Here is a 12,247-nt window from a genome sequence, read left to right as displayed (position 1 = left end):
TGAGTTGAGAGGCTGTGAGAATGATTCATTAAGTGAAGATTCCATGTAGATATGCTCGACGTCCCTTGAGTCTGGAAAGACTCTTGAAAGTTATTTTAAAACAAAACAAAACAAAATGAGGATTGCTAAACTCTGAATATCCAAGAAGCACTGTGTTGTATACTTTAAAGGGTATTATATTTTGTGACATATAACTCAATAAAGCTGTTATATATGTAATTAAGCACACACATCTCAGAAGCAATGTTTTTACACTTGTCCTTCTCCCTAACAGCATGAGAAGGACTAGAGATCTCCCATTTGCCTCCCATATGCTCGTGTCCTGAGATTAAAACTCCAAGTGGATCAGAAGATGTATTTGTCAGAGTTCTTAAATGCAAAGTACTGAAACCAACTTCTGTTAACTTCATAAGAGACGGAATTATTGAAAGGATATTAGTGCCTCATAGGATTCACAAGAGAGCCGGAGAACAGGCTCAGAAACATCCAAATCAAGAGAAGCCAAGGCCTCTGAGAACCAGCCACATGACAAAAGGATGAATTGTATGGAATGTGAATTATATTTCAATAACGTTGTTTTTTTTTTTAAATACTCAAAATGTGGTCTGTGGATTAGCAACATGGGCAACATCTGCTGGAACTGCAGAATCTTTTTCCTCCTTCCCTCCAGATCAGCTGAGTGAGAATCTGCATTTTAACAAGATCCTCAGGTCATCTGTCTGCATATTAAAGTTTGAAAAGGACTCTTATAGACCACGCAAAGTAGATTTTTGTCGTACCCTTTGGACATCCAGCATCTTCTCAACACTCTTGTGTGGGGAATTTCCCACATTAAGTACTGCCTCCAAGAGGTGGAATTCAGAAACTGGCCTTCCCAGCCTCCCTTGCAACTTGGGCATCCATTTGGGCTCCTTGGGCTCCTTTGATTAGGCAGAACCTTTGGTTCAGAGGCATATAGGCAGAGGAAGCAGGCACAGTGTGGAATACATGTCTGACAAGATAGCATTGGAGGTATCTGATTTGGGGGACTAAGAGTGGGGGAAGTTCTTGTGTCCAGTGCCCAGCTGCAGTGTCTATGTTCAATGGCATTGGGGTGCTCCCTGAGAAGTCCCTCAGTGAGGTTTGGACACTGAGGTTTACTCAGTGGGTATAGACCCCAAGTCTGACTCTTTGGTCCATCTTGAGATTCTGTGAACTATTTAATATCCTTTAATACTGTGGTGTACAATAGAATAGCCATTAGCCACCTGTGGCTATTTAAATTAATTAAATGAAAAAAAATTTAAATTCAGTTCTTCAGTTACAGAAACTGCATCTCAAGTGCTCAATAATCACATGAAGCTCGTGGATACCTTATTGGACAGCTCAAATACAGAACATTTCTATCATCACAGAAATTTTATTGTACAGAGCAGCTTTAATTAATTCCTTTTACTGCTTAAACTGGCTAGAATGAGCTCTATAGTTTGAACTAAGAACTCCACCTAACTTACTGTGATAAGGATTTAAGTCTTTAATTTAAGAGCAATGGGAAAGAGTTTCTGGGGTGTGTGTGTGTGTGTGTGTGTGTGTGTGAGACATGATCTAATCTCCATTTCAAAAAGATTATCCTGGTTGCAACTTGGAGAAGGGACTGAAGAGTGAATCACAAGGTCTAGCTCCAATTCAGTGTGGTCTTTGACCATGAGGGTTCTAATTTAAACATTCAGACACCAAACAAGTTTTGAACATTTGCCAAGCATCACTTGGCTCTAGAGATACAGAGGTAAGAAAGACATGGTTCCTGACCTCAGTGAAGGCCTAGGCTGGTTGAGGAAACAAATATAAAACATATTTGTGCTAATCACATTGTGGTTAAAGCAGAGACTAAGATAGAGGGATGCTGACTGCCCTCATGTGGCTTCCCAGTGTGACCAGTCCTTGGGGAGGGGGAGATCACCAGGGCTTATGGTTTCAGCTTTGCAAGTCCAGGATCTGGTTCGGATTTATTCAGTGCACACACTAATTAAACTCAAAGGACACAGATGAATCGCTAAGGGTGACCATTTTTTAATTTACAACTGTAATTTTAAGTTAAAAGGTGTATTCAATTTTATACCAGCCACTGTTTGTGCCTACTGTTAAAGGCACCCTCATCCTGGTATCAAGATATGTAAGAGGCCAAATGTGAAATCAAGAGGTTTTTTTGGTGAGCAGGAAATTAGAGAAAACTTCATAAGTGAGTTGAAAGGCCATGGAGCAGCTCAATGAAGCACCCATAAATCTATGACAGTGATCCTTTCTATGAATCAGATGCTACCAGATTCGTGTCACCAGGTCGGGTGGCAGTTGGAGGACTCTGTGGATCCGCCCATCCTCATATATTCCCTGTGAATAAGCACTGCCAAAATCTTGCCTATTATTTGCTCCTTTGTTTTCTAACCTTCTTGCTTTCCACTTCCTTCTGTTTGCATATTCTAAGAATGGTTATAAATGTAACAGAGTACCTTGTAGTTCCCTTTCACATGGTGGTAGTTATTACCACCATAGCCACATTGATTGGCTTTGGACACATCTAGAGATTATACCCTCAGCCAAGCTACTTCTACAGATGGTTGGCTGATGTCTTTCTTCACATGTGTCTCTCGGGAGACAGTAACCTGCCCTGGAAATTGGGGATCAGGTTGGGAGGGTTGCATCTCAGCGAACGGATAACCCCTGAAGGATATCAAAGGTCATCTCCTTTAAAAAAAAAAAAAAAAAAAAAGAGTTTCTGACACACATTTCCCATGACCACTCTCTCCTTTATGTACTCTGGCCACACTTCCGTCATATCCTCTATAACTCTTTGATGTTATTTGTAAACTTGTCTGTCTCCATGGCGCTTCCTCCTAAGCTTTAAGGCTGGGACCCATACCAAGTCTTACCTGTCTTGAATTCCCGCTTAACACAATGCCTCGAACACAGCATGAGCTTGATGTCTATTGACTAAATGAATGTGGGAAAGCTACATAACTTGGTGAACGGGACCTGGATCTCCTGTGAGAGTAAGGAAAGTAATCGCTTCCAACCCCATTCGAGGAGCAAAAGTCCTCTAATTTGCGTATCGAAGGGCTGAAATTTTCGGGGACAAACAGCAGCCCAGAGAACTGCCGGGGAGATTAACTTGCTCAGGTAACCAAGAAAAGTCAAGGCTTTGGAAACTGGGCTTCCCTTTCTGAGCAGGAACCTCGTGGAAGGGGCCGTCCTCGCGGCTGTAACACACTTGTATGAGCCGAATCTACCCGGCCCTTGGGAAGACTGGGGCCCAGGGCGTGTTCTCCACCGTTTCCAGGCAACAACAGTCCCGCCCATCGTTTCCTAGCACTCTGCTTCTCGCTTCCTTACCCGGCTGAGCTCCACTCGACCAATTGACGCACAGAACATCGCCAGTTTGGGAGGTGGTTGGAGGACTCCAGGGATCCGTCACCTGGAAACTCCGCCTCCCTATTTCTCCCAGGCTGCCAGCGACTGAACTGAGGCGAGCGTTTGCGGGCTGCGGGGCAGGAGGTTGCGGTAGGTGGAGAGGCGCGGGGGTGCCCAGCGTTTTGTATTCCCGGCTCCGTCCGCATTCCGAGATACCACAGTGGTGCCTCGGGGCCTGAGTCGTCCCTCCTAGCCAGTCCTTGAGGCCTGAGCGACTGAGGCCCGAGATCTGGACACCAGGGTTTTCCGCGCTGGTATGGACTTCCCGCGGGGGACCGGGGGACCAGGGGACCAGGGCTCTGATGCTAGCAAAGTTTTGGTGTGGGTGGGTTCAAACGACTTCGGGATAGGGGTGGAGCCTCATTGTGACCCTTGGCATCAGTTCATACAGGGACTCCGTCACATATCTGGCCCTTTTACTTCCGGGCCATTGCGCTGGCTGGGCGCTCTCTCCTGGAATTATTCAGACCTTTTCCCAGGCAGCCTACCTAATCTCAAAGGTCCCTCCTGTAAGAAGGTGTCAATTCATCCTATTAGACTAGATGGTTACGAAAGCCCCCAGGCTTTGTGGATAGCCCTTACCACTTAGCTCTGCTCAGGCTACTTTCAGTATAGAGTCCCAAACAGGCAGAGTGATAATGGGTAAAAACATGGCTTTTGGAGCGTCACAGGTCTGGTTTCCAATCAGGGATTCACTCTGTATCAGTAATGTGCCTTTGACAAGTTACCCTTATGATCCTCAGTTTTTTCATCTGTAAAATGATGACAATGTCTATCTTTCCATTTTTCTATTAAAATAAGAACATGAGCCGTATAGCCCAGCGTCACCATGTAATGAGCACGAGTCTTGCATATAACAGTACTCTCCGACAGTTTTCACCAAGCAGCATTTTTATTATCCTGGTGTACTGTATATGGAACTGTGCAGGGCCTTTAGTCTGTATCCTATTGAAAACAGAATTTAATTGGCTGAGGACAGCGTGGTTGCATTTTGGAGATCTTTGGAGAAAAGTGCAGAATGGTTGTCCTCACTGGAAATGTCCTAGAAATTCCTCTGTGTGTGTGTGCGTATATGTGTTAAAACATCCATAACATAAATTTTACCATTTAACCATTTATAGATGTACTGTTAAGTGGCATTCACATTATTGTACAACCATTACGACCATCTATTTCCAGAACTTCCCAAACCGAAACTGTACCCATTAAACAGTAACTCCCATTACCATCCCCGCCTCCAACCACCATTCTATTTTCTGTCTCTATGAATTTGACTGCATAGACCTCATATAAGTGGAATCATTCAATATTTGTCCTTTTGTGTCTGGCTTATAGAAATTCCATTTTAAGGGACTTCCCTGGTGGCGCAGAGCTTAAGAATCTGCCTGCCAATACAAGGGACACAGGTTTGAGCCCAGGTCCAGGAAGATCCCACATGCTGCGGAGCAACTAAGCCTGTGCGCCACAACTACTGATCCTGTGCTCTAGAGCCCACCAGCCACAACTACTGAGCCCACGTGTCACAACCACTGAAGCCCACGCGCCCAGAGCCTGCGCTCCACAACAAGAGAAGCCACTGCAATGAGAAGCCCGCGCACTGCAACGAAGCATAGCCCCCACTTGCCGCAACTAGAGAAAGCCCACGTGCAGCAATGAAGACCCAACACAGCCAAAAAATAATTAATTAATTAATTAATAAAAAAAGAAATTCCATTTTAAAAGACAAACTTCATTATGAAAACAACCTGAGTGCAGAGCCAGAAGAGGAACCTAATTACCCTTTTGTCATCTTTTTCTCTATAACATAGGAATGTAATAGAAGACATTTTAAACTTTGTTAAGAGAAACTTGATAAAAGGCTATTACCTTCCTTCCTAAGTCAGTCCTTATTCACTTGTGCTTCTGTTTTTTCAGCTCAGATTCCAAATGAAAATGTTTGAGAACATTGACTCTACAACTACAAGATCTGGCCCGGATCTTTGGGCTGAAATCTGTTCCTGTCTGCCACATCCTGACCAAGAGGATAGTGCCAGCAATGCTTTCTCAGACTCCTTTATGGATTCTTACCCTGCAGGCACAGGCCAGAGGGAGGCCCCAGACTTTGTTGTGCAGCCAGCTGTAAAGCCTTGGGCTCCCCTGCAGGATTCAGAAGTGTATTTAGCATCTCTAGGTAAGTTAGATGGCTTTTTTTTTTTTTTTAATCAGAAGCTGGTGGTTTTAAGGAAGCATGTTGAAGTTCTGTTACATCAAACCTGGTTTTCTATTCTCTGTTTTTTTGTCCTTACCACATGTATCTGTCAGATGTAATTCTAGGGGGTGTTTCAGGTTGGTTGTTGGGAAGGAGCCCCCTTTTCCTTGTACATCCCTTAACAGTCTTTGTCATCTCCTGCCTCTGACTGTTTCATCTCAATTCTGCTTTATTTATTGGCATTCTGTAGGACACTCTTGTTCACTCTTGGTGGCCCATGTATTCAGATAACCCCAAAGTGTCATACCTTATGCATCCTGAAAGAAGAAGGTCATGGTCCCAGAGCTACATGTGGATTTATGATGCTACAGTTTGAGAAATAGATTTAATAGATTGATGGTTGGGATGGGAGTATATTGACATAAAATTCTTGTTAGCCATTTTAGTTTTTAAATATTTCCTGAACACATCTTCATCTTCACTGCCCTGTCCTGTGGCCTTCCTTAAGTATTTAGAGAGACTCCTAACACAGGAAAGAAATTCAGATTGTCCCGTGCTAGGGGAAAGACAAATATCAGTCTTGGGCAGTGATCGCCAATCTTCAGAATCATGTTAACCTTTATTATTAGACATCCATGAGACGCATCAATATGTCACAAAACCAAACCTGAGAATAATTATTTGAGGAAGGAAAGGCAATTCAGGAAGAAGAAGCATTTGAGGAAGGACAGAAAGAAGAGTCAGAATAGAGTTTACATGATTGCTAAGAAATTTCTTGGAAAAATAGAAGGAATTTGTTTAATGATGTACTGGAAGAAAAAAATATGAGAAAAATACAGGTGGAATGATGGCTAATGAGAAAGATGAGGGTGTAATATGAAATTTGTTGGGAAGCCACCAGAGATAGTATAGTAATACTTGCAGCAGTGGCCGAGGAGGTTACCAATTCTGTTGTAGTCAGAATATCTGTTTAATGATGATAGGAGAAGAAGCCACAGTCTTAAGGAAGCTGAAGAACCAGATCCTTCGGCTTGTTGGTGCTCTGTGCCCAGGGCATATAAGAAACTTTCATGGATTCAGTGATGTTTTTGATTGGTGAAGACTGGTTCAGAAGGTTAAAACTCCACGGATCTTTTCTAAAATCAGTTAAGATGGTGATTAAAATGTCCTCCCCTGAAGAAAATAAGAGGGATTCCTGTTGCCTTTGGCAGAGTCTGGAAGATAATGGCAAGCAGGTTTGGAGGATGCAAGGCACCTGTTTCTGCCTGATCACATCTGATCAGGGATTCAGCACCCTCAGAAAGGGGAAGACCTTTTCCAGCCCAAAAGACTACCTCCCACCTTGACAATCAAGGCCTGACAACATAAAGATTGTTTTTATTGCCAAATAAACTTATATCAGAGAATCCACTAAGAGCAACAATTAAAAACTTTTAACCAGTTCAACCTGAGATATACATAATCTTTTACCCATCCTCCAGGAGAAAAAAACTCCTCAAATATTTAACATTTATCAACTGTAGTTTTTTTTTTTTTTTTTTACACGGGTGAGCTTTTGGTGGTAACTTGTAGCAACAAAAGGTGTTTGTTTTGATCAGTGGGTTCCAGCTGATGCGGCTTGTTTAGAAATGAAAACAAGATTGCAAATCATAAAGTTTCTATTGGTGGGCTTGATGTCCACCCCTCCCCTCCAAAAAGTCATCATTTACCTATTTATTATAGTTGGAGGCAAGACTAAATTAAGGCAGAAGGCAAATGGTGATACCCTTACTTGTATTCTTTTAAAGGGGCTATCTGTTCATCAGTTATACTTAAAATGCAAGAAGAGTAACTAAACATGTATCACCAGGAAGCCATAATGGATCACTCTCACAGGGATTACAAGATGTTTGTTTTTGTTAGGCTCCAACATCCAGGCCACAAGCAGAACAACCTTCAAAAAAAACATTGGGAGATTCCTTTTCTTTAATCAAGAACTTAATCACACATAGAGATCTTAAAGGTCTCTTATTATTGAGTTCTCATCAAGTCAATTTTTGTGTCTAATGAACCAACGAATCTCTCTTCATGTTATCTAATTCTTTCTCATGAGGTTTGGAAACCACTTTATGACACTGTAACAAAAAAAGCCATTTACTCCTCCGAGAGACTATTTTCAGGAGTTGAAAAAAGAAAATAGTATACACATGTCAAGCCAGGGAAAACAAGCATTTCTTAGAGAGATACCTGCTGGGCTTCTGTGATTTCAAAGAAATCATGCCATCAATTTATTTATGAGAACCTATAAACCCCTTTTCTGGAGTTAAAAAATTAAACAGTTATTTGGTACAATGCAGAGAGAAGGCATTGGGATGGAAAAAGAAAAATATACGTTTGTCCTCCTTAAAAAAATGAGCTCTTTTTCAGGGAGTGTGCTTGTACTCATCAGTGAGAGAATTTTTAAGTTGACATTTTGCATTTTTGCTTTGTTTTGTTTTGTCTGGCCGCACTGTGTGGCAGGCGGAATCCTGGTTCCCCAACCAGGGATTGAACCCGTGCCCCCTGCAGTGGAAGCGCAGTCTCAACCACTGGACCTCGAGGGAAGTCTGGCATTTTGCATTTTAGATTAGTTTTGTTTCATACTCACTTTCGTTGTTAAGTTCAACTTCCTCTCTCTTTAGAGAAGAAACTGAGAAGAATCAAAGGTTTACATCAGGAAGTGACTTCCAAGGACATGCTTCGAACCCTGGCCCAGGCAAAGAAGGAATGCTGGGATCGGTTCCTCCAGGAGAAGTTAGCATCAGAATTCTTTGTGGATGGACTTGATTCTGATGAGAGGTAATTGATTCTCAGTCCAGCTCCAGGTGACAGTCTATTTCACTGAAAGCATTTCTCTTCCTCTAAAGAAGTCAGGGAGAGCGACATCTGAGTCCAGATATACGTTGATATCAACATCAGCTTTTCTGAGCTAAAATCATCCTTTGTAAGGTTGCTTTATTTGCTTAGTCCAGTGGCAGATTTTTGGGAATGAGTTTTTTTTTTTTTTTTTTTTTTTTGCGGTACGCGGGCCTCTCTCTGTTGTGGCCTCTCCCGTTGTGGAGCACAGGCTCCGGATGCGCAGGCTCAGTGGCCATGGCTCATGGGCCCGGCCGCTCCGCGGCACGTGGGATCCTCCCAGACCGGGGCACGAACCCGTGTCCCCTGAATCGGCAGGTGGACTCTCAACCACTGCGCCACCAGGGAAGCCCTGGGAATGAGTATTTTTGCCAAAAAGCAAATTCCCTACCTACATCTTTTTTTTTTTTTTTGGCTGCGTTGGGTCTTCGTTGCTGCGTGCAGGCTTTATCTAGTTGTGGCGAGCAGGGGCTACTCTTTGTTGCCGTGCGCAGACTCTCATTGCGGTGGCTTCTCTTGTTGCAGAGCACAGGCTCTAGGTGCGCAGGCTTCAGTAGTTGTGGCACACGGGCTCAGTAGTTGTGGCTCGCATGCTCTAGAGCGCAGGCTCAGTAGTTGTGGCTCATGGGCTTAGTTGCTCCATGGCATGTGGGATCTTCCCAGACCAGGGCTTGAACCCGTGTACCCTGTGTTGGCAGGCGGATTCTTAACCACTGTGCCACCAGGGAAGCCCCCCCACCTACATCTTGATCACAGGTTGAGCAGAGTTGAGAATAAACTATTGTCTTCATTTTTAAGTACACACTGTGCTTGAGAAAGTAATCAATCAACAACTGGAACCAAGTCTTCTTACCTATCAACCTCCACTGCCTTACAGAGTTTCTGTAATATTTCTGTCAAATTTGAGTAGACACTCAAATTTGCGTAGACCAGATGAATGAATTTCTTAATCTACTATGAAGGCACTGTGCTTGATGTCGTAGGCATGGAGGGGAGATGTAAGGACGTTTCAGAGCCTTTTTTTGGTCCTCAGAACTAGGTGGGGAGAGCTGACATATATGTAGACATACCTAACAAAATGAGGCAGCATAAGAAAAGAGCCAGATGAGTGGAAGTGACAACGTGCTTTAGGAGTTGAAAGACCATTGAGCTCCCTCTGGGGTCTGGTTTTGTACCAAAGGAGAACAGTATCTGCAGATGGGCTGGATGCAGAAAGGAGGAGAGGGCATTCTGCCACAAAGAGCAGGATGGTGCTTGACACCGCGGATAGGAGCTCTGCCACTTACTGGTTGTATGTTTCTGGGTGAGTAACCTGTGTGTGCCTCAGCTTCCTGCTCTGTAAAGCAGGAGTAGTACCTCTTACCTTATAGGGTTGTTATGAGCATTAAATGAGTTACTATGTATAAAGCACTTAGAACAGTGCCTGGCACAGGGTCAGTACTGTGTGTTAGCTATTCTTAATATTATTCTTCCTAACAGAATTTTAAAATTCAGTAAGAAATTATTCAAAATGAAAATCAGTGAGGGAAATAAAAACTTGAATTTTAACACAAGGTCTTAGGAGAATATGACTTAACCTAAGTTTACATCATAGCATTAACACTGATTTTGAGAGTCCCATGGTATCCAGATGAAGATACTGCTGCTGAAATCATGGACAGTATGTGAATAGAACTTCATGGTTACATTTTATTTTTTAATTTGCAAAGTATTTTCACTTACATTATCTCAAATATTGCATCAGCGTGCCCCCAGATCCTTCAGAAATCAGTATGGCATCTAAGGTCAGGTCAACTTCCCTCTGAGGGTTCAGAAAATAATATACATTTTACTCTTTTCTTTTCCCAATTGAGCCTTAAACTGCCCCAAACACAAAAGATGAAGATGCACAGATTTCTGAGCCACTAATAATTTGGTATTATATTCTCTCCTCTTCAATATTTCCTTCCTCTCCAGTTCTGAGAAGAAAAGACAACTTTCTCCTGCATAATTCTCAAATAGTAATTCTTCTTCTCAGAAATTAGATCAGCACCAAGACTCAAGTTTATGTTTCTGTGTATTTATTAATACCTAAAATAATGTGGGTTTCCCTTCCTTATAGAAATAATTGAAACAATTTTATGAAAAGTATGGTAGATGAAGATTAAATGCCCACATAGCACCTTAGTCCCCTGAGCTATGGGCACCTGTTGAGCTGTGGGCACCTGTTGCCCTGAGCCTACATCTGTGGGAATGCTTCTTTCTATCAGTGTTCAGAACAAGCACCAGGAAACAGTAGATGTGCATTTGGTTTCAAACTTCAAAGTTTATGTTTTAAACACAGTCCATTTTGTAGTGGAATTGTGTGGTTCTTCACATATGTGAAGGCCAGATGTGTGACCCTCCTTATGGCATGCTTTTGGCAAGGGAGCAATGGGCTGGGAAATCCTACTGTCCACAACATGATTCCCTCATTTTAGGTGTCTAAAATCTGCTGGTTATGGCCTTATTTCTTGGCTTACGATTTTTTGCTGTTGAAGAGCACAGAATGAGGTTTATATTATTCCTAGTCATTTGCAATTTACCGTGAATGTCTAATAGCTTTAGGGTGGAGATATCCTGGGTACTCAAGGAAGGTGGGAGGGGGACACTTCCCCCTCCCCACAGATCCAAACAAAAAAGAGCCCCCTGGCATAGTGGCCATTCCTTTGTGGGGGACATTGCTACTCAGATGTTTCCATCTTGGCATCTTGCTGTAGAAAGAACTAAACAAACAAAAACACACAAAAAATCGTGTTTAGTACAACTAAGTGCTGTAAGTATAATTAAGCCTCAGACTACCTCAGGTATAAGAGATTTCAAGATGCTCAGGTTTCTGCCTCACTAATAATTTGGTATTTATTTGAATGTTTCCTCCCCTTGACGATTTCTCTTCTCTCCAGTTTTGAGGAAAAAAAGATGGGACTGAGGCATAAGCTCTTTAGCTGTTCTCATCAAGCCTTCAGAGACTCTGCATTTGAAGGCGGCCTGGTGCTGCTTGTCGCCCAAGTGCCCACTAGGGGGTAAATTATGCCACGGAGCTGCCAGGATGCACAGCTGTCAGAGGAGTATCTGTGCTCCCCACATTAGCAGTGAAAAACAATTATAGGAAGAAATTGGTGGTGGGCGGGAAGGCAGTCTTTGAGTAACTGAGATAATCATTAAGTAATTAATCAGTGAGGTCTGATGCAGCCACCCTTTTCTCCTGCTCTTTCCTAGCACCTTGGAACATTTCAAGAGGTGGCTCCAGCCAGATAAAGTAGCCATCAGTACGGAGGAGGTCCAGTATCTGATTCCTCCAGAGTCGCAGGTTGAGAAGCCAGCGCCCGGGGACGAGCCAGCAGCAGTGGAACAATAAATTACACACACACACGCCCAGCAGCTGTCTTGGTTCCAGAGGGAACAGCAGAGAGCTCGGCAGCGGCAGCAGCAAGGAGAAATCTAGGGAGGGAAAAAGCCCAGCCTTCCACTCCACCAAGCAAGCGGGCCCCTGAGGACTTGCTGAGGGCTGGCACGTGTGACTGTCTTGGGTAAAGTGACTGACCCAGTGTGTGCTGGATCAAAATACCGCCTTCCTCTCTGTCTCACAGCTTGTCTGAGCTCTGTTGCTGCAGGTGAGAAGTCTGCTAAGAACCTAGTGAAGGACCAAGTGTGAACGTATTTGGAGAAACTGATACCCTTGTGTATAATGGATAAGTTAAGTGAGTCACATTTTTTCTCGCC

At 43.2% G+C, this 12,247-nt stretch overlaps 1 protein-coding gene across 2 annotated transcripts; it reads left to right on the top strand.

The window, feature by feature from the left end:
• The first annotated feature begins 5,364 nt into the window (after window positions 1-5,364).
• On the top strand, window positions 5,365-11,882 carry CCDC32 (coiled-coil domain containing 32). 2 transcript variants are annotated; one of them, XM_065872256.1, is made up of 3 exons: window positions 5,365-5,614; window positions 8,293-8,449; window positions 11,744-11,882. In XM_065872256.1, the coding sequence occupies exons 1-3, from the start codon at window positions 5,371-5,373 to the stop codon at window positions 11,880-11,882; spliced, it is 540 nt and encodes a 179-aa protein (XP_065728328.1). In that variant the 5' UTR covers window positions 5,365-5,370. The 2 variants fall into 2 exon arrangements, with proteins under 2 accessions (XP_065728328.1, XP_065728327.1); XM_065872255.1 differs by having other exon boundaries at window positions 5,371-5,614; window positions 8,272-8,449.
• Window positions 11,883-12,247: the final 365 nt, after the last annotated feature.

The sequence above is a fragment of the Phocoena phocoena genome, chromosome 2, assembly GCF_963924675.1.
Source record: "Phocoena phocoena chromosome 2, mPhoPho1.1, whole genome shotgun sequence".
Classification (NCBI taxonomy): domain Eukaryota; kingdom Metazoa; phylum Chordata; class Mammalia; order Artiodactyla; family Phocoenidae; genus Phocoena; species Phocoena phocoena.
The sequence above is the reverse complement of the archived record's forward strand: the minus strand, read 5'-3'. Positions and strand labels throughout refer to the sequence as shown.